The sequence below is a fragment of the Haemaphysalis longicornis genome, unplaced genomic scaffold, assembly GCF_048455015.1.
Source record: "Haemaphysalis longicornis isolate Haplotype H1 unplaced genomic scaffold, Haemaphysalis longicornis Haplotype H1 scaffold_10, whole genome shotgun sequence".
Classification (NCBI taxonomy): domain Eukaryota; kingdom Metazoa; phylum Arthropoda; class Arachnida; order Ixodida; family Ixodidae; genus Haemaphysalis; species Haemaphysalis longicornis.
Window position 1 is genome coordinate 150,233,038 of NW_027526204.1, and position 24,795 is coordinate 150,257,832.

The 24,795-nt window shown below is 47.8% G+C and overlaps 1 protein-coding gene across 1 annotated transcript; it reads right to left on the reverse strand.

Moving 5' to 3' along the window:
- Positions 1 to 1,181: 1,181 nt before the first annotated feature.
- Positions 1,182 to 24,752, reverse strand: Ing3 (Inhibitor of growth family, member 3). Its single transcript, XM_077691207.1, has 10 exons — positions 24,276 to 24,752; positions 24,009 to 24,080; positions 22,252 to 22,352; positions 21,977 to 22,042; positions 17,729 to 17,825; positions 17,506 to 17,553; positions 16,260 to 16,531; positions 10,856 to 11,097; positions 4,737 to 4,971; positions 1,182 to 1,331 (listed from the first exon to the last, which is right to left on the reverse strand). Exons 1-10 carry the CDS (start codon positions 24,403 to 24,405, stop codon positions 1,215 to 1,217), a joined length of 1,380 nt encoding a protein of 459 aa, XP_077547333.1. The 5' UTR covers positions 24,406 to 24,752; the 3' UTR covers positions 1,182 to 1,214.
- Positions 24,753 to 24,795: the final 43 nt, after the last annotated feature.

Here is a 24,795-nt window from a genome sequence, read left to right on the forward strand (position 1 = left end):
TGTCACGTGGTGCGGTGACGTCCAGGGTGGCCCGGCGGGGCGAGTCGGAAACGAGCCGCGCGGGCCGGCGTGCGGCCGCATGCGCTTGGAAAGGTTGGCGTGTTTTGCGGCTGACAGCGGCGATAAATCAACTAAAGCGCGCGAGGCACGAAATTGCCTGAATGGTTCGTTTTCAGTCTAGTGCTTCGACAGCCGTGCTGTTGTTGTTCCTGGTGACTTCGTGCAAAGCAGGTCTCGCGACTTTGCGTTGCGTACGCGTTGGGATGCCTTCCCTTCGAACGTTCGCGGTAGGCGATCCGAGTCTAGTAAAAATAAAATTAAATGGGTTCCTACGGTTTTGGTACATTGCTTTAGTTTTCAGTACGAAGTGCCGAAATTTAAATACCCTCCTGCTTAAGAGAATTCAGCTCTGCTAAAGACAGGGCTTGCCGAGGCACTCGGAATTGTTTATGCCAGCCACTCCAAAATACCAAGGAATCGATCTGCACAGAACCTACCGACAAGACATGCGTCCCAGCGAAGCTCATGCGCCCAATACTTCCGTGTGGTGGACGATGGCCCGCAATAGAATTAGAAGCCAGCTTTTCAGCTACTTCAGCACTTGTGGACAAAGAGCCGAAACATTCTATAACACCATAATGTGACCAGGCTTTGTCTGTGTAGCTCAATATTTTCCGTTCTTCTCGAACCTTACTTACTAGGTTGAGCTATTTTTCATCGATACGTACGTCTCGTACTACTATAACCACAACCACCACATAAATAGCTACAGCATTTGTTAGCAATAAAGGATTTTCTTTACAAGCAGTTCAGCCGGGAATCTAAGGACATCCGCGGGAAGATTGAATGACGAAGGCATTATTTTATGAAATACCCTCGACTATGTGTGACCTAACCCCATGAAAATGCAGTGAGGCGGCAAGACAAATTCTCATAGTTGACAACATAGCTTAAGAAACAGCCAAAGACGAAACACATTGAAATTAGATGCCGGAGGTGGCAAATTACGGTGACATACGCCCTGCAATTACGTTTAACTGGTGTGTAGCTGGTAGCGCTATTGTGCACTCTTTTGAGAGAGTGCACAAAGCTTTCTTGTGGAAGTGGACTGAAGGGTAGCATGACAGCGTGCTTGGTGCAATTGTGGGAAGGCCGGCACGAAAAAGGCAGTGACGCACGGGTTGTGACAAGGTGTCCTTTATTTTGTAAAGCCCTCAGCGATCCTTGCGCCCCCTCCGCTTCATGGCCGATGTGCACTGTGGGCAGAACCATTTGCCCTTCGGGGGCTGCGTGATGCCCACACACTGGTAGTGGAACCACTCGAAGGGACACTGCACAAAAGGAGAGGGAAAAGGGATTACGCCACTGTTCCGTCAGTGGCAAATTTTTAAACCGAAACCTGTCTTTGTGCGACCAATCGCATCCTGTCACAGAGCTAACGCATTTCCCCATAGACCGGTTGGCTGACCAAAAAACTCTCTGCACACATGGTGTGTGCGTGAAAATGGGCTTCTGTTGTGTCGAAACGGCCAATTGAAATTGCGATAAAGGAACAGTTCCAGGTAAGACAATGCATGCACCAATCGTGAAGAAGAAGGAGTACAATAGTATACCTTCATCTCCACAATCCCGTATTGGAATGGATTTAGATTGTTTGTAGATGATTTTACTTAGTGCACCAGCAATTGCAGATCTTTGATGGCTTGCCGATTGATTGGACGCACTTTCAGCAAAGGTTGGACACACTTTTAGCTTTCACACTTCTCCCGACTTTCTTTACAAAGGGATGGTAAACCTTTTAACCACATTTTAGGGGAGCCGCAAAGACAAAGCACAAGTTTGGGTAATTAAAAAGTCCACTGTGTTCCGATAACACTGACACCAATTTTACCACAAACTTCAAACAAACAATGGAGATGTCAAAGAAAACGAATGAAGCAGTGGTGACACCCCACCCACTCGCAGACAACTTCTCTATGACATCACAGAATCCCGTTTTTAATGGCAGAGCTTGCCCTAATGTGTGCGGCGTCATCAGAAAACCCCAGGTCTTAGTTACTCCTGCCATTTACCATGCGCATGAGCATGCGCCTCACGAGGAGCTCCTGGCGTCATCCAGGCTTGCGCGTGGCGCTTGCAAAAAAATACCAAGAAAAACAGTTCACGTGCGTCCGTGCCTCACGGGGGCAGCACAAGACAGCTCGCGCTACAGATGCCAAGTTCGCAAAGCCTGTAGCTGCCTGATCTAGTGCATGCCGACACATTCCACTTTGCAAGAAATCTGAAAGCCTGCAGGCAAAACGATCCGAACCCGTCAGTCATGCACGAAGTAGACGACGATATAGATGGATATGACGATGATTACTACTCCTACCACAGTGAAAAGCGATGACAGAACATGTACCATATTTACTCGAATCTAACGCGCATCTTTTTTCCGGAAAAATAGGCCCCGAAATCACATACGCGTTACAATCGAGTACAACTCAAAACTGCCGCGCCGTATCGCCATCGGCGTTTCGAGATGGCTGCTTGACTACTGAACGCGTAGTCAGCGCATGTTTGCCTTTGTTGTCTGCGTAATCTTTTTTTTTTGCGTTCCTCTGTTCTTTCCGCCATGGAATTCCACACTGCAAAAACACGGCGGGTTGACCACGATGCTGCATTTCAGAAGAAAGTAATCTCGTGCGTGGAAAGTGATGGAAACCGGGCTGCGTCACATGCGTTCAGTGTTCCGGACATTTGTGTGCGGGACTGGTGCAAACGCAAAGAAAATGTTCGCAAGCAAGGTGACACGGAAAGGGTGCAGCTGAACAAAGAGGGGGCGATATCCCCAAATAGAAGACCCACTGGCAAAATACATGCAGCAGCAGCGTGCGGCTCAGAGGCCTGTAACGACAGAGCTGCTAAGGCACAGATGGCGCTGCCCCGGACCGTCGTCGTGGTGACTGTCTTGCCGGCAATAACAGGCACATTTCATTTCATGCCACCTTTGGAATAAACCTTGCTTGTTCCAAGTGAGAAAAAAAGCTGCATTTTTGTATTAAATCATGAAAGACTAGTGCGCGTTACAATCGAGGACATAACGCTTTTTTCTTCTTCGGACAGCAAAAAACGGGTGCACGTTAGATTCGAGTTAATACGGTAAATAAACAATTTCAAACCTAATGCAATGTGTGGTGGTGTGTCCTTCAGTGCTTACACAGAAAGAAATTCTCCAGCTCTGCTATGGTTCACCACAACTTCTCCATCTATTCTCCTAAACTTCTAGTATCTATTCACACCTTGCTGGTAATTTTTTCTTGATTGTTTCTTTTTCTAACATTCTCAAGAACAATCTACACCTATTTTTAATTATCTCACGAACTAATAACCCTACATTAAAACTCATTGGATATTTGAAATGAGCTAAATAGCACTGAAAAAGCTCATGAAGTTTCATCAAAATTGGTTGGAAAGCAAAAAAAAAAGTTTCTAAGATGAGTGTGTTCCCTTAAAGCTCTCTCGTGAAAACTGTTCAGTCAGGGCTAGTGAAATTTGAGCCCTAAGAAAGCACTTTGTCTCTGTTGGCCTTGTCTTGTTGTTACATTCATTGTTCTGGTTTTCCTGACCACACAAAGTGAGAGGGGGGATCACAAGTTAGGATCCCTATTTGACTAAAGTCTATAAAATTAGTGCTCATAAACTGCTAACAAAAGAAAAACACTTTCTGTGTTAAGAAAACCACAACCGCAGCATTTGCACTGGTCACATATAAATTGCAGTAGCTGCACTGGGATGCCAGGACGAAAAAAGCTTGCTTTGCACTCCCAGCAATCACAGCCCATACTTCACGAACAGTCTAGCCAGTGAGTGTTTACTGGACCCAAGACAACACACATGGATCAAGTCCAGTGCCTTCTTCCCCCCAATTCTGCCATAACATTGTAGAGGAGAAAATGGCAGTGTATCTGCTCCTTTGGTTGCAAATGTCAATGAAAGACGATAGTCGACTGGTGCTCCTGCCAAGTAAAGGCCTCCCTTCTCTTTCCCGCTCACCTCTCATGCCGTTCCTCTCCTGTCTCGTTCCTCCCAAGATAACGCGCTAGAGGTTTGCTCCAGTCAATTTAAATTTACTGCGTTCCACTGCTCCAAGTCGGGTGTCTCAATGCCAGTGCTGCCGTACGGCGGAGATGCGCATGAATTGAGGCACCCAACTCAAACATTTGTAGACAACGCTCGACTGCACGAGCGTTCCAAGCAGAAGGTGGATCCCACCTCGTGGAACCTTTCGTTGCTAGTGCCGTTAGATTTCTTAAATGTCGCCAGGAGGTAGCGCTGGCAACAGCAGGCGACGGTTTTCTGCGGTAGATGTAGTATTTCATTTGCTATCGCAAAAACCAAGCATCCATGAATATTTTAATGAAGGAACACTGCACCTATTACTTATGTATTGATTTTCTACCTCATATTTGCGTAATGCCTTGTTCTTGTTTAACAATGTCGACAAGTATGAACACTGACACCAGACTTGGACATTTGAATTTGGCTGTGGGAATATAAGACTATTGCGCAGCTTCTGTTCCACTGTGGCTGGGTGGCTGAATCGAGTCGCAGACAGACCGACCGAAATTTTCGCGTTCAAGTAGCCCAAGAAAGACTATCGTCTACAAAAAAGGCACGAGGCCTCCCTTGCTGGCGCAGGCCAAGTGCAAGGAAGTGCGAGTTCCCGTTCCCCCAGCTGTAGCAGCACTCACGTCGTCGTTGTCGCAGGCGACCATGTCCCCGTAGGAGACCTGGTTGCAGATGCAGTACCGGGGCTCGTTGGGGTCGCAGCCCCAGTCCAGGCCCCCCTCGTCCGCCCCCGCACCCCCCGGCAGCAAGAGCGAGTCCCCTGAGTCGTCGCCCGCCGCCAGCGCCAACGCCGCCACGGCCGCTGCCGCAGGCTGCTGCTGCTGCTGGCTGCTGCTCGACGATGCCCGGCTCCCCTGCCTGGTGGAGCAACAAGGGAGCATTCAGCACTTCCACACCCCACGTCCCAGTACATCTCTGCTCTCGACTCATCACCATCATCATCAGCCTACTCAGGTCCACTGCAGGACGAAGGCCTCTCCCATTGACCTCAAACCACTCCTGCCTTGCGCTGCTCGAGTCCACAGTTTGCTCCCGAAGTTCCACATTTCATCCCACCATCGGATTAGTGGCCTTCCCCTTTATCTAGACCCATCTTTTGGTATCTACTCTGTCACCCTAACTGTCCACCGGTTGTTGGTTCGTCTCCCTACACGGCTGGCCCCAGTCAATTTCTTTTTCTTTATTTGAACCGTGATATCTTCTACTGTAGTTTGTTCTCTGATACAGGTCGCTCGTTTCTTGTCCCCGAGTGTTATTCCCAACATTATACATTCCATGGCCCGTTTGCCGACCTAAGTTCGCATTCTAGTTGTTCAGTAAGGTGAAAAGCTTTCGCTGCATATCCCTTTGCGACACGCATCAGGATAAAGCTGTTAGAAAAATTTGGAACTGCCTCTGCATGCTTTTGATCAACAAAGTTTTACTTAAAAGCAACAAACAACTCGATTGCATAAGTAGTCAATAAATAAGGTCGTGTCCTAATCGTAAACACGCTATCGTAAACGTGACCACCGTTTCCTAACTATTGCTACAGTAGAAAACATATACACATTAGTTTGATCTGCAGCCCTTATATATTAAGGTAGCAGCTGCAGTTTTGCTTTAATAAACGTTTTAACTAGATAGCGAACGTAAAACGAAGAACACCTGCTTGACGCTCCAAGCATTTGGCGTGTCAAGCATGTGTTCTGAAACCGCTCTGTAGGTGTTCTTGAACCCCTCTTCAACTGCTCAGCCAGCATTCGCATTTCCCGCCATAGCCAGCAGTCGCATTTCCCGCCGTAGAGCAGGAAATTCGAATGCTGGCTGAGCAGTTCCAGTGGGGATGACGACGATTGTAACTCGCAAAAAACCTCTTCAAAGTCACGTGTACAATTGTACACACCGTGTCACAAAGGGCTATGTAGCCACCGACAGTATGCATTGCTTGTAAATTGTTCTTTTGAGTGATAAAGGTAGTGGACCCCATTAACGTACAACTTTAGAATGACAAGGGAAGTTGCCCATGCATCTCATCACTGCAGCTGGTTGTTCCTCCCCACAGCGCAAAGAGTGCGTTACTTGCGAGTACTTTGAATGTGACGAGAGCCATTTCCATGATATCTCCAACTTTACCTGCTTATAAATTACTGCAGCAATACAACAAACTAGACGAGACAAAACAGATGGTGTCGCGCAATAAGCGCACTCTACTTTCAAAGCACAAGCACACATTTTGACAGCACAAGTTCGTCGATTCGGCACAGTGATGCACTACATGAGCTATTGCGCCATTTTTAACTTGTATCCAAGTATCATTCGCTCTCCGAGGCCCTCAGTCTTGTCCTTCCCGGGGTGAGAATTTGCTACCGATGCAAATTGACCGGTGTGTTGCTGAATAGGGCGTGCTAAGTATTAGCAAGTGAGGTCTCTCCACTTGGCAGAAAGACTACCCCCCCCCCTCCTCCTGGAAAACAGGTCTCAAGAGGATGTCATACATGCCATAAAATTTTTTAAGCATCTGACGTGAGGCTACATTTATTTACTTTTCCTTCGTGTGCTTTTCCTTGTATGAGGTCAAAATTTTCATAGGAACTCAACAGCCTCGAAATTAATGAAACCGCAAGCACAAACATGCAGCCCACTTATACTCAGCAAGCATTCAAAAAAACAAAAAAAAACGAAGTCCCTTACTTAAGAAGAAGAAGGTTAAACGTGAAGCTTTCTTTCATGCTACTTAAGTCAAAGTCAAAGTCCAAATTCCAAACTGCTTTGACCATGTCGGAATAACAGTGCAGTTAAACAGGCGTCAGCTTCATAACGAAAGGGACCTAGGCTTGATTCCAACCGTGCGAAGGGATATTTTTTTTTTTTTCCGTGAGGCACTTGATGTACCTTTGTGCAAACCCATTGTGTAAGTTGGCTTTCCTGCAGTGCGTTTCAGGTGTAATGGTTTGTATTTTGAACTTCGACTTTGGAAGACAGTGGCTCTCGACCAAATAAAGCTTCTCGTTTCAACCATCTTTCACTTCAGCCACAACCATCGTCGTCAGAGAAAGTTGGCTTCACCATCAGCAAGGTACAGAAAGCTTTGCTTTAAAAAATGTAGAGGGCGATGCAACAAAGCAATGCTTTGTCAAGTTACCTAGTAACGTTTAAGTAATGTTCAATAGGGCCCATCCAAGTCACAAATTATGGCCATGTAGCAACACGGCGTACACTAAGCCCTCGTTATTACGTAATCACGCTATGCATAATGAAGTCTCACTTTATTTAAAGTTTAAACTGCAGAGCTGCCGAGCAGGAAGAGCCAATGATCACCACTTTAAGCGAAGCGCTACTTATGGTTAAGTCAGTCTCCCATTGCAAGGACTTCCATAACAAGGCTTCAGTGTACCCATATAATCAACGTAGTAGGTCTAATCAGTTTTTTAGAGCCTTCTCACACACCCATTCATGTCTTGGGCCACTCAAAAACTGGTCCAGAAGGCTCAGACCCATTCTATAGCAATTGATATTTTGCTGGCAGCAGTCTTAAGTTCCTGTTGCCAATGCAAGCTACAAGCTATGTGCCACATTGGTTATTTGAGTTTTCGTTACATTACAGTAACGGGTACACAAATAATATTCTCAGGACACCTTGCCGACCACCTCGATCATACACTCTGCCTCAGTACATGCTTTGCATAATAGAGCTGACACCCCTAGTTGAAATGCCACTAAAGCAAAACAAGTTAAAGGGACACTGAAGTAAAAAAAAAAGTTGCTCTAGCTCGATTGATTAGCTCAGTGAGAAACAAACACAGTCAAACCTCAATATAACAAATCACGCAGGACCACTGAAAATCGTTTGTTATTTCGAAATATCGTTGTAATGAAAAACTGGCGGTTATAAGCCAGTGCTCAAACCTAGGAATGAAAATGACGTACGTTAGTACAAGACGCGTGTGCAGACAGGCAAACTCTCGAATAAAAATGTTGCACCCTCTTCAACACTACTTTATTTGAAGAAATCAGTTATTTTCGTCTCACGCATGCAGCACGCACGATTGATTAGGAATGCCTCTATATATTCCACCTCGCACAACACCTCATCGGGGACGTCATTGCACCGAGCAATGGAAGTGCGGAATTCGGTCATGTGCACTAAAACATCAATGTTCGACACGATCTCATCTTCTTTTGTGTTCGATGAAGCACAGTCGTCTTCTTCCACATCGTCGTCGTCGCTGAGGATGACGATTGCTCTCACTTCTTTTGAGCTGCATCCATCTATAGAAATACTGATGTTGCTCCACTATAATGTGGGAAATAAATTATGTGTGTTATTCAGAAATATACACTATATTGAAATTCGTTCTGAAATATTTTTACATTGAAAACATAGGCAATCTGGCGGAGAGTTTTAAAATATTCGTTAATTTGAGAAATTCGTCAACGTGGGGTTCGGGATTTGACTGTATACTACGTAGATTTTTTGAAGTAAGGTAGAAAATAGCGAAAATGTGAACACTGGTGCCATCGCCCCTGGCTAAAAATGGTTAAAACGTCTGGCGTACGCAACGTCTCCCCTGGCTGCCACGGGATGGCACTACTCGTTCATACTGGGGGCAGCAGTATTGCTTTTCAAGGAAATTTGTGAGCTACGCACGAGTAGCTGTTTCGACACCAATGCTCGCGGGGCCTCAAAAGGGCAACAAGGCCTCATTATTGACCATGGGTGCCATGAAGGAACATTTTTCTTAGTGGTCCAAAGCTGCAAAAGATGTGGGAAGTTTGGGAAGGCATGAATGATTTGACTGAACTCGACCAAACTGCTTGCTATGTGATAGTGTTGTACAGTCTACGCTCGTTACAGCGGATCCGGCAACAACAGACTTTCGGTTACAACAGACCATTTCTGTTGGTTTGTTTGGTACCCATGCATTTTAAATGGAGTCCACTCCGCTCACAACGGACCCGGCTAGAGCAGACTATCGGCTACAACAGACTAAATTTTAGGCGAAAATTGTTTCGACTGAACGTTTATAGCGGACTTCCGCGGGGCCGGCGCCCGGTGTGCTTTTTCGTTTATTTTGGCAAGAAAACTATTATGTCTGGAAACATTGCTGGCAGCCGGGTCGTTGGCGCAGCCAAGCCAAGCCAGTGGTTTTTTTTTTTTGTGCGACCAGCGGCATGAGCGGCAGGGTAGCTGATTTCACTGTCGGATAAATTAAGCGTAATTAACGCTGTTGAACATGAGGAAAAACAGGCTGACATCGCCAGAAGTACAGGCCTGTCTAAGCACAGTATCCGCTGTACCGTCAAGAACAAGGCCGCTGCCGATATACGCGACTCCGGTGAGATTGAAAACAGGGCAATCGAATACTCGAAGTGGTGCACTCGGAGGCGAGTCTGCCCTCGTCAGTTTTTTTATGTAATAAAAAACTCGGGTTCAGTGAAGTTCGGCTTTTATTATTCCCACGCATGCATCGTTCCCGTTCCGTTCGGTGAAAAAGGTAAGAAATGCCTCAAGTAGGTGTTGTTCCCCATCCATTGTGTGCAATCTGCCGGTAACCGTGCGCAGTCCAACTGGTCTAACTTTCGATTTTACAGCTGACCGTCATCAGATTATTTCATTACATCTGTTTCAATGACCAGAATAAAATCGCTAAAAATGTGGAATCTGCCTTGAGGGAACGTCGGGCAGCGATCCGATTTGTTTGACGAACGGTTTCGGGAAAACCTGCCTCGTCGTGAGGGGATTTAAAAGAGCCTAGCTAATGCTGATGGGCACGACTGATGTTTCATAGCTGGTTTATAATTGCGCCTAGTTATATTCTTGCGTTATTTGCTCAGCACATCTTGCGTCTTTACACGCTTGACCACATGCGCTAGGCCTTTTCGAAGTGCCTGTGCTAAGTTTTGGAAACGGTGTTTACGCGATTCTTTGCCCTCGCGCGAACACTGTGCAGAGGTGCTGCAGGCCTGTAGAAAGAACAAAGTGTATGTACTATGCATGCAATATCGGTCAAAGTACCCACCGTAGGGCTCATAGCCCCCCCCCCTGCCCCCCCCCCCCCCGTCGGATACTGCATACTTCGGCTACAGCGGCGGACGTTTTTTTCCGGATTCAGAGGGTCCGTTGTAACGGGCGTAGACTGTATTCGGTTGCTTCTCTACCGCTATACATTACCGCTGCCTCACCTGCTTCCAGTTTATTAAGATGCAAACAGCAGCAGCAGCAGCAGCTGCTGTTTGCGTCATGGCATCACTGTGATGGAAATGAGGAAAGGAATTGTGCTGTTGAGTGATTTCTTAGCAATTAAGGCATCTTTCAGCAACGAATCGATGCTAAAATGGCTATGGGAAGACCAGACTTTTGTTTGAAACCAACTTTCCGGTTGCCTTCAGTGTCCCTTTAAATGTGGTGCCCCACAATTGTTTCATCCACACTAAGCCGAAACAACCGCACACACTCTGGTCCCCGCACTGTATTCCTGATGACAGCGGTTCTAGCAGCACCTCTTGTCTACTCGTTTTGATCTGCTTCAGAGTTCGCTCCACTGATTTGAGCCTACCCTTTACCTTGCAGAACATCACCAAACACCTGCCCCACAGAATTCCAAAAAATCTGGACCTTGCAACCCTCTTGGGACTGCCTTTACTTCTCAGCTTGTCTCATACGAGCCATTCTGTCAATGTCCAAACATGCCCGCCCACAACTCCCGTTGATGTCCCGTGCAACGAGTGCGACTTGTCGTCTCGAAGCGCGGTCGCTCACTTTTTCGAGGAGGAGCGCTTCGGTTCGGCGACGACAGCGGGCGTGGGGACCACCGCGGCGGCGGGCGTGGCGGGGTTGACCGCGACCTGGGGCGGCGTCGCGGCGGGCGGAGGGGTCAGGGAGGTGAGCGAGCCGATGTCCTTGGACCCCATGGTGAACTCTCGCGAGGTGAGGCTCTGCAGCGAGGCGTTGATGGCCTCGTAGCTCGCCTTCAGGCTCGCCGTGCGCCGGCCCTGCTGCATCTGCTCGGCGCATTGGAAGGGAAAGGGGGAGAGAAGGAGGAAGAAGAGGGAAGTTTATTATTGTCACTGGGATGGCTCTTGGGCAGCTGGGTGGAGGAAGAGGAGGAGGAGGAGGGAGGAAGACTACGTTAGTCGCACTACGGAAGCCTCGCAAGTGAAATGCCAAAAGGACAATAGTCTCTCTTTTTGATTCGTTGAGGGCGTGGTAGAGTCGTCATATTAAGAGAGAAAGAACCAATATAAAATGAAATACTGTACACGGGTACAAGTTGCCAACGGCAATAGCTCATGTGGTGTATCCCACCACTGAAGAAACAAACACAGATGTCGAAGCGCGCACAAACTTTGAAACGAGATTGCGCTTAAAGGATACATGAAGCGAACTTTCACGACGAAGTTCGCGCGGCGGAAAAACCGCCGCGGCGCAGCGCCAAATGTTCGTCGGGCTGAACTACATGGAGCGAGGACACGGCGACCGCCGCCACTCCACCGCTGGGTTGTTCTTAGCGTGGCTAACTGAACCTCCATGCCCAGAATCAACGGCGGCGTTCAGTAAACAGACCCAGTGAAGGAGTTTCCCGCTTGGGTTGTACATCGTTTGACAATTCTGAGTGACTTGGGGGCGTTTCTTCTGCTGAAATATGCGTTTTGAGTTCTCAAAAGCGCTAAAAAAAGTTGCAGTTAAAAAAAAAAAAACAGACGTCCCAGGGGAGATTCGAACCAGCGACTCCCAGAACATGGAACCGGCGTTCTACCTCCACTCCATCTTTATTTATTATTTCTTTATGAATCTCCACTTCATCCCGACAGATGGTGCTTTGGTGCAAAATAGACCATGTCAAGCCCTGCTCTGAATTAATACGACTGGCTGCTTCTAGTATTTTGCTGTATTTGAGAGGCCCTCACAGTGATATCGCCTGTTCCTCACATGCCGATCTTGCACACGGGCCCCATGTCGCTGTTGATACAAGTTATGTAGCCGGATCGCTTTTATTTAACCTAATAAAAGCTATTGTACATGCCTATCTCGGCGACGCAAGCCACGGCAGTTAGGTCGGGACCGCGTTGCACTTGCGGTTGAGCTATCGGAAAACCACGGACTTCACTTCTTGCAACACCATTTTCCTCAATCGATCTCAGATTTACAATTCGTTTTTTTTAGCTCGAGTAGGCGCGGGCAAGAGTACAGTATAGACTGCTCATAACGTATGTCGCGGCAGCCGCAAAATTTCGCACTATAAGCGGTACTGCACTATAATCAAAACATGCGCGAATCCAACCACATCGCAACCTACCTCTCAAGTCATCCTTTATTTATCGTCACTCAAATGCATGGCACTTAAAAGCAAAGGCCTGGTGTTTATATCGTTTTTTTTTTTTTTTTCCCCGTCAACCGCTGCTGCAACTTCTGTTGTGTTTGTGTTTTGGAGGATCGTAGCTGCGTTTTCAGTGTCTATGAACAGATTCCGCAGAACAAGATAGGAACGCCAGCGCGATTTTTTTTTTTTACCTCCCCTTTTGTTCACGCTGCCGAAGGCGGCTGCTTATCAGCGCAGCGTACTGGTGGTGGAGATCTTCGGCTTCGCGCAGCTTGCTTGTTCGGGAAGGGAAAGAGTGGTGGCTTATCTGCACAGCGTTCTAAAGCGTGAACTGCATGGAGGCATGGAGCGATTTCTTGTCGCGAAAACATGCAGTGCACGCCGCAGACGCGGCGACGCCGGCCCGGTTACAACTGGCGTGGAGTGCGGCGCTGCAAGAGGCGGCCACATGGCGTCGGCCCTGGCCATGAAGTGGTGCAGGCAGCTCCAGCGACCGCTTCTAACTGCTTGCTGAAATGCCGCATGAGGCGCAAGCGAAGATGCTCACGCAAGAAAAGAGCTGACAATATGGGTGAAAAGAGGAATATAAACTGCCATCCACGTTGCTTGTGAAAGCGCCTATCAAAAAACACCGTGGCGGTAGGCTTAAACATCTCTGGCGCGGCCAGCCGGCTGGTCGGAGCGGTTCGGATCTCAGATCTCCCGCCATTAGGTGCGCATCTCCCCACTGGTGCAAGTCGTCAGGCTCCTCCCACTGTCACTCAAAGAAGCCACCGCGAGCGTGAAAAAAAAAACGCACGCGCAACGCAGATGTGTATGAATCGTGTGCGAAAACGATCCATGCGGTTCACGCATAATAGAAACAACTTGCCGCGCGCGGACGGGGACTGGGGTCGCTGTCTCCCGAGGTGCCTCAAGCAAGGTCAGTTGTGGAGTATGCGTGAACTAAAGGATGCCTATTCCTTTCTTGTGTGTCAAAGTTAGAGAAGAGCAAGGGGTGCGTGCTGCGTCAGATGGCCGATTTCATCCTTTCTTTTTTCTTTTGCTACCCTAAAACGATGCCCCAGCTGTGCTGGTAGATCAGCAGTCCCGCCAGGAAACCGCACTATAAACGGTATTGTGCTTCGGCCAACCGCATTCTAAACGGTATACTTATGCATTGAGTTCTATGGGACGTGAACCGGTGGTCACAAAAACCCGCATTATATCCGGTCCCGCACTATAAGCAGTTACGTTATAAATGGCCTACACTGTACGTCTATTAAACCCTCCCAAAGCGGCCATCTGCAGCGGCCTGTACACGGCGTGTGCCATGGAGGGGAAATCGGAAGACCTGATCGGTTCCTTCGGTTTGCTTCTCGCTGCCGCTCCGCTGCCGATGAACTTTTTTGACCCTGCTAGATCGGCGGCAGACGATGTTTTTCCGCTGCCGCGCGTCGGGCGCGCGCCGCCGGGCGTTGTTCGTCGTCTTTTCGTTGCATATTTGCTCTATGTATTCTGGCCTTAAAGCGTAACATCACCTTTTTTAATAACTCCTAATTTTTTTGCCATCGCTTCAGAGATTTAGAAACAGATTGAGTGAGAGAAATCATAGAAACGACTCGTGTCACATTCGAAATACTCGCATTAAGGCACTTTTTTTTTGCTGCGAGGAGGAACATCCGGCTGCGGTGATGGGGCAATTTCCGTTGTCGTTCTTAAAGTTGTTTCCGAGTATACGCCTCGAGCGCGGCCTGTAGGGGCGCCACTGAAATCCCCCTAGCGGCCCGTTTCGAAAGCAGCCGCGGGAGTCCGCGTCCCGCTCCCCATTGTCACCGTTGCTTTCGGGGCCCGTTCACAACTGAGATTTACCGTTTGTAGGCGTTGAAAATACGTATTTATGTGGAGCAGTCACTCTGTTAGCAAATGTGGTGTGTTTACGAGATTGTAAATGTGTGTGACGTGATCTTAGTCTAGTACATTCGGTCTGTACAAGCGCCAGGTGTGCGTCACAGGTTGGCGTTGCGAAACCGGGATATGCATATGAAGATGATTTGATTCCACTGCCCTGAAATTTACTAACAGTGTCTCCGTAAGCATAATTCCCCAGATGGTCATGCTATGGCTATACACCAGTTTTGTTCGCTTATATAACCTAGTGTAGCGCTCATACCTGACAGCATGCCAGTTATGCTTGCCAATATCATATCTCAGATATTGGTTACTACCCTGGAAATAAATTTCATGAACATTCTACGAAATGAGTATGATGAATAATCCAAAATTATACCCGGGATCAGCGCACGACCAAAAAAAAAAAATAATGCTGGGGCGTCTTGTCGTGAGCTGAGCGCCCACAAACATTCATGTTACATATGTCCTCCGCGAGCAGGCCGGAGAAGGGCTTCTACAGTAATGCCCGCTCGCGACTAAACGTTTCTTCGAAGCATAGTATACATGACGCAGGGAGCCCGCAGAATCTAGCACGAACGGAAATCAGAAGGACTTATCAGATATCCCACTCTTCTAACGACACCGTTTATCAGTTTTGAACTTGTATACCTCAAAAAATGCGTTCGCCGAGGGAGCAGCTGTTAGTTGAAGTCTAAAAACTATAGTGACGTGAACCAGTAGCGTGTGTGTGTGATTACCGAAACGTTCTTTCCTTGATTTCGCTCCGCAATCGTACAAAACGATACGTAAGCCTCCCCCTCCCTCCTCCGCCTCCCCATGTCTCGCGAAATAGCAGTGCATTTCGCACACTAGTTGGTCTCGCAAGTCCTACCCGGATTAAGTTTATACGAAGGTCTTTAGCATTTCACAAGCTTCACTGAGTTTTTTTTTAATTTCTGTACGAGCTATTTTGTTTTATTCCGGACTGGCAGACCGTTAATTTTTCAGTGGTTTAATTCACTTTTCTTGGTTCTTGCCATAAGGCATGAGTGCGCATATTTCACGGCGCAGAGCCTTGGAATATACTTAACATTTTTGCGTGGCTTATATTCTTATAAAAGGCACAATTTTTTATCAGGTATTGGGTTATCGCATCCCTGAAATATATTTTTCTACGACGCAAATATTCGTAATGAGGCCGCATTCGTTGTCCTCTCTACAAAACAAAACACACCCCTCACTGTGCCAGTATCAGGTTTAAACGAGGCGACAATAAAATTCTCTTGTGCCGGACGTATTCGGAGGTGACAGTGGTGGTACGCTGCTGCCGTCGCCGACACCCGTAACAGCAGCCGAGAAGGACGCAGAGCCGCGTTCCCGGATAGCTATTGTTGGTGTTTGAGCACCCTACCAAGACGCAGCGGCTTTTGAAGTGACCTAAATGTACTGTTTACTCACATACGTCACCATAACAAGGGTTTTTAGCGCTTGGAAGGGCAAAAAGAAGCGAAAGAAAACCAAAACACTGCATGAACCCCTATGGGCCGCGCAGCGCAAATCCCGTCAACTCCGCGGAGAAGCGGCGGCAGGCGGCGCAGCGATCGCAAAGCTCGAGGCGTATAGAGGGGCATACAATGTTGTAACAACAGATAGAGTGCGCTCGGGAGCAACACCTACAGGGCATCTAAGCTGGCTGCGGATACAGCGTCGTTGCATGCTCGAAAAGCTACTTTTGTAGTTGCAACCATTTTTGGCTCAGAACAGACTTTCAAAAGGTGCTTTCTTCACTGACAAAATCGCACCTGAAAAGCTGGGCTTCTATACTCTGAGGGATAAAACTCCGCCCCCGCAACATTGCGCGAGAGCCGACTCTCCCTATCTCATCTGGCCAGCTCCTTCACAAAGGTCAGACCAATGACCGCGGCCCCACCTCAGCTCATATTCGCCGAGTTGCGGGCCGACCACACTCGCCTGCTGTGTGGCAGCGATGGCCTGCGAAGCGGCTGCGGCGATGGCATTGCTGCCCAGCCCGTACGTGAGCGCCGACGGGGGGATGAGCAGGCGGTCTGCTGGCGCCAGCGTCCCCGCTGCAGCCCCCACCGCCCCCACGGCGGCCGCAGCCATGGGTCGCCCGCCCGCAACATCTGGTGCCAGCGGAAGCACCCTCTCCGTGACCTGGCGCTTCTCCAGAGGTGGACCGCCAGCCGCCGAGCCGCCCAGGGAGGTCGCCACGTGCTTCCGCTCTGCAACCACCGCAAGACGAGCGTGAGCAAAAGAGAAGCAAGGGAAGCTGATCGTTGTGAAAACCAAGGAAGGCCCATCTCTGCGCGAACTGGGTGAGTCATCCGACGAGTAGTTGGAACGTGTGGAACGTCAGCAGTTGAGCCTCCGACTATGCCAGCCCGTGGCAGCAGACGAGAAACGTTGGGCATGAATGTACGACGACGTAATTTGTGATGTGCGCCGACCATGACAAAATTTCGAATGATGAGAGCAGGGAAATGTGTGAAAACTGCACAAGACAAATTATCCATCGACAATGGCAGCCAGTTGTCTATGCCATCGAATTGCATTGGCAAAAATAAATGAATGTGCTGCTTAATTTGTGATTTCTTGGCAATTAACGCATCTTTCACAGCCGAATAAATGATGAGAGGGCTATAACGGCAATGTTTTCTTTGTAATAAGCCTTCTTATCTTCGAAGTCCCTTTAACTGCTGGAGATGTGTCAACTTGAGCTGGCCTCGAGTCCCAATTTTTAGCTCAAGCTAAGTGTTCATAGGCTAGCCAAATATGCACACTTTATCGTTGAGTGTTCTTCATGGCCAGTCACAATTCGATTGATTGTAGGGTTTAACGTGCCGACGCCACACAGGCGATGAGGCGCGCCTAGTGGAGGGCTCCAGATGAATTTTGACAACCTGGAGATCTTTAACGTGCGCAAGTTACTATTCAAGAACTACAGGGGATAACAGCTGGAGAATGCACTCGGCAAGAAGCGAGCCCAAATCCTTATCCATCACAGGAAGCTAAATCTCGACCCCCATCCCGAGATCAAAACTTCCCAGCCGATCCTATTTGAAGTAGCCTGCAACAACAATATCCTGCTATAATCAATATTTAAGAATAAGCATAGAAGTAGAAAAACCCAGCTGCTTATAACATGCTGTGGGATCAACTCGCCCGAACTTCTGTTTCAGGCGCAAGGGTCACTTACTTTCGGCTTTGATGGAGGACGGCGGGGGCTTGTCCAGTTCCAGGGACCCTGAAAAGCAGTAGAAAAAAAAAGGCACTTACTTTCTCATTCTGTCAGGACATTCAAGAGACTAAAGAGGCAAAACAAGCTTCACTGAAAATTAAGCAAGGCCTTGTGGGTTCAGTTCTCGAGTACACAGCGACACCAGACCCCTCGACAAACAAACAAGGAACGAGGCCCTTACGCCTCTCCAGGATTTCTGTGATGCCCGCGTTGTCCGCCTCCAGCTCCATCTTGAACTTCTGAAGCTCTTGATCCAGACGTCGCAGGTAGCGGTCCACCTGAGGTGTGGACAAACGAGCGTCGTTGAAACAACAAACAAGCACAATGACAGTTCCCCCAAGGCTGCTGCTGCTGCAGCACTCATTTCAAATGCAATGAGACCAATGCAAAATCTTTTTCTGTGTTCTTTGGTGCACTTGAGATTAGGTCTACAACAAGACAACGACCAAGGCACCGACCTGACACCGCTCTTGTTCACTTGGGAGCAGTCAACACAAAGCAAATAGTTATTTCAGTCTAATAACCTTCCTTTTGTAAAGTAGAAGCTGCAGTGCAGATTGTGTCCCGACCCAAAGCAGCAGAAGCAGAGTGCAAACTTCAATTTTGTGTAACCAGAAATTTTCTGCTTTAGTACCCCCCAGAGACGGCAACAAAAGACTACTTTGAAATCATTTTAGCGATAAGAAGCTTTTTCTTTCTTTTTTTTTTTTTCGGTCAAATTAAGTTATGTTAAGGCCCCAATTTGCTCTTTTCTCTAAAGAACATGCACGAACAATTTATGAAGGACAACCCTGATGACGATTTCAGGATTAATGGCGCAAGGCTGAAAAAGGCAAAGAGTGCGATGACAATGGTGAATGAGATGATAAGGACTACTAGTTTAAAAATTTACTAAGATAATTGGTGTATAGGGCCATATTAAAACATAGTGAGTATGCTCAGAGAATTGGTGTATGGGCCCACATTCAAACAGGGAGTACAGGCATTTAAGGTGTAGAGCCTCAGGTTCCACCACTGTTTTGCAACATGTCATGAATGCAGCTGAGGTTATGGACAGTATGATATGTTTTAAAAAGTCTACATCTGCAAGGTAGCTAAAAACTTTTTTGTAAGAGGATATGGGATGATCTGCAAGAAATAATGAAGGCTGCCAGGGAACATTATATGTGCAAGCTTCATTGAAATGCCGTTTACTTTCAATGTTGCAAATCTTACATTCAATAAGCATATGAAGGACAGATAGGTGGCCCCACATCAATGACTTACAAAGGACAACCCTGAGGAGACCTTTGAATTTCAGTTGCCCACCCTCACAATGCTTCTTTCACGGTGCTTCTTTCTCAGTGCCATAAAAGAAGCATACAGTTTCCAAACTCAACACAGGCAGGCAGTGAAAGGCACATGCTGCTGGCTGTCCTTGCATCTGTGAGGACCGCAATAAGGACAATCTTGCCCAAGGACAACTGTGAGCATAGCAGCCACCCCTGCTAATCAAGCCTCTTTGAGCATTGCAGGATGAATGGAGACAAAAAATGGGAACCGTGTCCACTTTAGCGCCGATCATCACAGAGCTCTTCACTGTAGACCCCCGCCGCAACGGACAGTTTACAACCAGGTCTAGTTCGTGCACTAAGCAGGGAGAGAACTTTTGCACACACGTCCATTTGCAATTCGTTACAAAAAGTAACCTCCACCACTTGACACAAGCACATCTCTGTGGTCAGGGGCATAACACCCCATGCGGGAAGAGTGGTTGGAAATGGACACACCACACCAGTGGCAAGATGCACAGCACTGAGACTGGGCTGACGTTCTTGTTTGCGTTTTTGTGAACTGGGCTAAGCACCTCCCAAGGTTGCCACCCGATGCAAAGGCAGACAGCCATATCCACATCCACGGCAGTAGCCAGACGAGTTTTATATATATGTGATAGCATCCGCGTCCCGTCACACAGTGGTCGTGCCAACAGACATTTCTTGTTTTACCAGGATACAACATAACCCGAGCACTACCACATTTCCCTCTCTCATCCCTGCCCACAACAAGGGGTCGTCCCATCTGCCTTGGTAGACGGCAAAGGAAGCAGCTTCATAGACGGCGGCCATCTTGATTCACATTTTCTTTTTATGAAAGAAGCAAGGTAGACAACGCAAGAAGACACTAAGGCCAGGTTCGACTGGTGCCGCAACAGTCATAATAACTCTAAAGAATGACGTCATTTCACATCTCAGCCAACCAAACTGCGTGACATGCCATTTTTTTACGTTCATAGATCACGATATGGCTTTTGCGTCGATAGTCTGCACGTAGCCTAAGTCTCTACGACAGACGGTATTACTGATTGTGCAGGCCTTACCACTACGCTAAATGGCTCATGCTACTAACACCTAGTATCTTAAAGCCAGATAATTTTGGATTAGACCCTGTTTTATTGTGACAAAAAACACGCAGACCACGAAGAATGGCCACACGCCATTGTATGTGCATGTGTCACTTGCGGCCAACATGCTTGTTTTTGTGACTACAATTGAAGTTTAGACAATTACACACTGGCTGTAATGACCAACCAACACCAAAAAAGGGCACGCTTCCTCCCCAACTTATACCTGTGCCAGGGGTGAGACAGCCCAAACAGATTTGGGAGCAGTTTTCGGAGCAGCAAAATTTCGATTTTGGAGCAGAAGAATCTTGATTTGGAGCAGTTAGGGACATTAATTAAATCGTCTTGTGAGCTTAAAAAATCCTTATTTCAGCAATTTGCAGGGTCAAGTGCACATTTCAATCAGTTTTGAATACACAGAACACTCAAACAGCCTTACCTGAAAGAGTTTTTAAGAGTATCACAAAGTACTAACTGCACTACCTTTTTCCTCACTGGTGATATTGTGTTGCGCCTGCACGCAACACTGACAACAAAACTGCAGTTAACATTAGAGAGTTTTAGCAGTCCGTCTGTTCTGTTGGTTACTTTGTTACCGGGTTGACCAGACCGGTCTGCGCCTGCGCGCGTGGAAGGGCGAGGAGGCGCGGACAAGGTGAAGGGTGCAGGTCCACGGAACTAATCCCCCTACGGCTACGAATGCCCAAGTGCCCAGACGAGTCCCGGTGAGCACGGTAACTACGTACATGACGGAACAGACGGACTGCTAAAACTCTTATCAAATTTAAGGGCTCCGCAATTGTGGCGTTTTTTTTTTTTTTGCTGTTTTAATGCTAAAATTATTATTTTTGTAATCCCAGGCTGCGTTGTACGAACGACTGTAGTCACGGCAACAGTTGAGCAGCTTCGAGCTAACGGTGCATAGCCCAACCAGCCTACCCGTTTCAGTCCCCGGGGCGCAGGTTCACCCTATGGTCATTTGAGTAGCGTTAATGATTAGCCACCTAGATTTTGGCATTAAATTTCACTTTGCATACATCAAGTGTTATAGTCGCGTTCTACCGGGTAGTCCTGCAGCTATTGGGCGCTGCCTGAACAGGTCGCGGCGCCGCAGCACAGCTCGCAACTTTCGTGTCGACCGTTCCATCCCCGAGGCTCGTGATCGCGCTTCAAAGCACAGCAACACCCTCAGCATTTTACAACAGCACAACAAGCCAAAAAATTCCCTTCATGAACACGATTATAGACGCGGGCACCGCGTTTCGCACTCAAAGAGAAACCACGCCGAAGTCGTAGGCCCCACATTTCAAAGAACTTTTTTTCGAGCCGCCCAACTTCCCGTAATCTGGCACCAATCTCAAACCATATCCCCACGTTAACGTCACTGTTCAGAGCCACAACAGATAGAATGAATAGACAGGAACCCAGCTGATAGCGCAAAATAAACTAGGGAAAATATCGGCAATGTGCACTGAGCGCATGGTAGCAGCCAGATCAGGCGGCGGCCATGTTTGTTGCCACAGCGATGCCTAATCGAGAAGGCCGTTTCAGCGAACCCGGACGGAAAGCGAATCGAGTTTTAGGAGCTATCGCTTGCTTCGTTTCAGTCTTTCTATTGGTGCCATTTCTGCGTTTGCGATTGACCGACGATAAAAGCGGTGACCGGGATGCGGGAGGCTTTCGTCCCCGCCGAAACTGACATGAGCATCAAAATCCGTGCCGTTGAGGCTCTTCTGGAGCAGTTTGGCGCAATTTTCACCATTTTCGTGCTTTTGGAGCAGCTTGGCGCAGGAAAATGAAATTGTATCAGAAAGGCGCAATATGCGCAGGTGTCTCACCCCTGCTGTGCTACACGGCAACTTTCGATTGGCAGTTGAACGCTCACCTTCAAGTGTGCCCTGTGTATTTACAATGGGACACTCGATAGACAATTGGTTCAAAGGCCTTCGGAAGGCCTTTGAAACGGCCGTGTAGCACAGGTATTACACAGCTCAACACCACCAGTGGGCAACGAGCTTCAAAAGCAGAACTTTTCTGGCGACCACTCACCAGGTCGTAGATCTGGTTGGCGATCTGCACTTTTTCATCCGCGTCCTCAAGCGCCTTGTAGTAGTCCTGCAGCAGTGGCACACAACAAGCATGGCACTGCCCCACTGCTCGCACCAGACACTTGAGTCAGATGGGGGGGAGGGGGGAATGAACGGTCAGGCTGCAATGCTATACAAAAATGTGAACACTACCGCTCTCGTTCACCCAAAATGGCAACGCTATCGCGTAGCTCTCTAAGTGGAACGCTCGCGTTGCTTTCAAGGCGCGACGGCCACCTTTCGGATTTTGTCGAAGTCCATGTCTCGCTGCTCGGGCTTCATCTTTCGGGCGTTCGCAAAGAACTGTTTGACACGCTCGTCCAAGCTGTCCATGGCGTCTGCGAGAAAGAGAAAGAAGGGAGCAAGATAACAGGGACCGAACCTCAATCCCGCTTTCTGGCTGCTGCTGTTTATGCGGGTATCTCCGAGTAGAACACAAGAACACTCATTAGAAATGATTTCACAGAAACGCACACGACAAAACGTACACTTCATCGTGAAGATGCGCCATCTTCGGGGTCCCTTCAGTGCACAGTCTTTCTGACAAAATGTACGTTTTTTTTTTTGTGTGTATGTGCGTGACCATTTTTGTGAAAAGTTCCTCGCGCAACCTTCCCAAATTATGCTCTACCAACTTGATGCTTCACTGAGATGCAACAGTGGTTTGGTGCAGGTAATAAAGGCAAAGATGTAATAAAGAAGCAGATAAGCATCCGCTCCTTACCGAGCCATTGTAAGCCTTTACAAAAGCTGCACGAATTAATGTACACCAACACAGACCATCACGTATTGAAGTGCTTTGGGATTGCCGAAGAGTGCGACTTGTAATCCACGTACTGTCGGGAGCAAAAGTCTGGATTCCACACGAGCGGCGGCCGAAATGCATTGCAGCGCCACCCTGCGAAAGCTCGCCTGCTGTTCAGACACCGGCTGTAGGGCCTATCTTAACTGCACGTATGTTCGTTTGCTCGCACGAGTCTGATACGCTTTTTGTTCACGGAAAGACCGAACGGTGTCGCTTTGGCCGTGTCTAGCATTTACGACTGGGCAATTCCGTCGGCGTGTAGCATTTGCGATACGGTCTCAGTGAGTGGCAGTAAGCGGCCACTGATGCGTTCAACGGGTAGTTTTTCTTCACTCTTTATCAGCGTTGCACATCGAAAGTAGTTGCTATCTGCGACTGCACCGCAAAACAATAGTCTCAAACTGGTTTAAGGAAGCGTGTCGCTTCGCGACTGCTTTTATCGAATGAATCGAACAAACATGCGTGCAGTTAAGATAGGCCCTACAGCCGGTGTCTCGCAGCAGGCGAGCTTTCGCAGGGTGGCGCTGCAATGCATTTCGGCCGCCGCTCGCGTGGAATCCAGACTTTTGCTCGCGACAGTACCTGTTCAAATGAGTAAAAACAGCATTTCATCTCTCGACACAATGTTGGAGGTCCATTCTTTGCGTCTAGAAGTTGTATTTTTGCTGGAGGCAAAACACGCCCAACCGAAGGTTGCACAATAACATATAAAAACATCCAGTGGCTTAAAATATTTCAGATCACATCACCCTGGTCCTCCTCTCAAGCATCAGCTACGTTAATTTTAAACTACAACATACATGACAGAATTAGCTCCCCCACTTCTCTTTAAAAGTCCAACAAAAATCAAAATGAAATGAAAAAGCGGGCGTAATTTTGGCTAAGACATCAGAATAGATTAAAAATGTACAAGTGTAGCAGTACCTTCTTATTATTTTGGAACTCTTTGGCATTATTATGTACGAACAGCGTTACCCCGAGTAAATTTAAGCTCGGCAACTTGAATTTAACGTGAAGAATTAAGTTTATCACACCGTTTCGGTTTCTTTGCGCGGCGAAAGTATAAAAAAGGACTTTTTTTCTGCTCGAGAGAGAATGACTGACAAGTCTGTCCGGCGAAACTTTCATGTTGCGCGGGGCAAGCAAGCCGGCATCGCGACTTTCGACGAGTGCACAAAAAGCAGCTTACTCTGTACTTGAAGATCCATTTCACGCATTTCGGTGAACCTGTCTCGAAGCTCCTGAGGCAGGTGCTCGATCACTGTGGGCCGAAAGAAACGGCGAGAGTCAAATGACGAGTTCAAACTTAGCACGGCCAAAAAGCGAACAGAACGCGCACTTAGAAGTAAACAAAACATCGCCGGTTACGCTGTAGTTCTCACCAAGGAAAAGCATGAGCTGAGAGTAATTACAATGTTTCAATGCAGACATTTTTATAAAACCTTGAGCTACTCACTTTCGAGGTAGTCTTCGAGGTACAGCATTTTGTTGTTGCAGCGGACGCTCGACTGAATGAACTCGGCGACGTAAAGCACGAAGTTTAACAAGTAGCGGCGGAGCGTTAATTTACTGCAGTCCACAGCCATGTAAAGCACTCATGTCGGCAAAAGTTACAACGGGACGAGATGGGCGGGTGTCGACGTTTATTTCTAAGCCTCGAAAAGAACGCCTAGCTCGAGCTGCACATGCGCCTCCTTTGCGCTGTTCACTACCAAATGGCGGCCATTTTGTTTACTGTCATGGAGTGCAAAAACACACGACAAACTTGGGCGTGACCCATGTTTTTCGCGATTTTTCCAGTTCTGTCAGCCACAATCTTCTTAGATGAGCTTATCTGACTCAGCAAATGAGCTTTGGCGTAATTCCAAGACATCTGCGGTATACTTTATTATAGCCCATCACTTCGGAATCAAAACAAAAGTTCATCGCGCGCCTCAAGGTTTTCGGTTTTGCCACTTCAAGCAGTGGCGCTAGCT

Coding starts and splice junctions, on each gene's coding strand:
- Ing3 (XM_077691207.1), bottom strand. CDS start 24,405: ATGGCTGTGGACTGCAGTAAATTAACGCTCCGCCGCTACTTGTTAAAC. Junction 22,043..22,251: donor ACTTCGACAAAATCCGAAAG/GTGGCCGTCGCG, acceptor CCACTGCTGCAG/GACTACTACAAGGCGCTTGA. Junction 4,972..10,855: donor AAGCGCTCCTCCTCGAAAAA/GTGAGCGACCGC, acceptor TTGCTCCACCAG/GCAGGGGAGCCGGGCATCGT.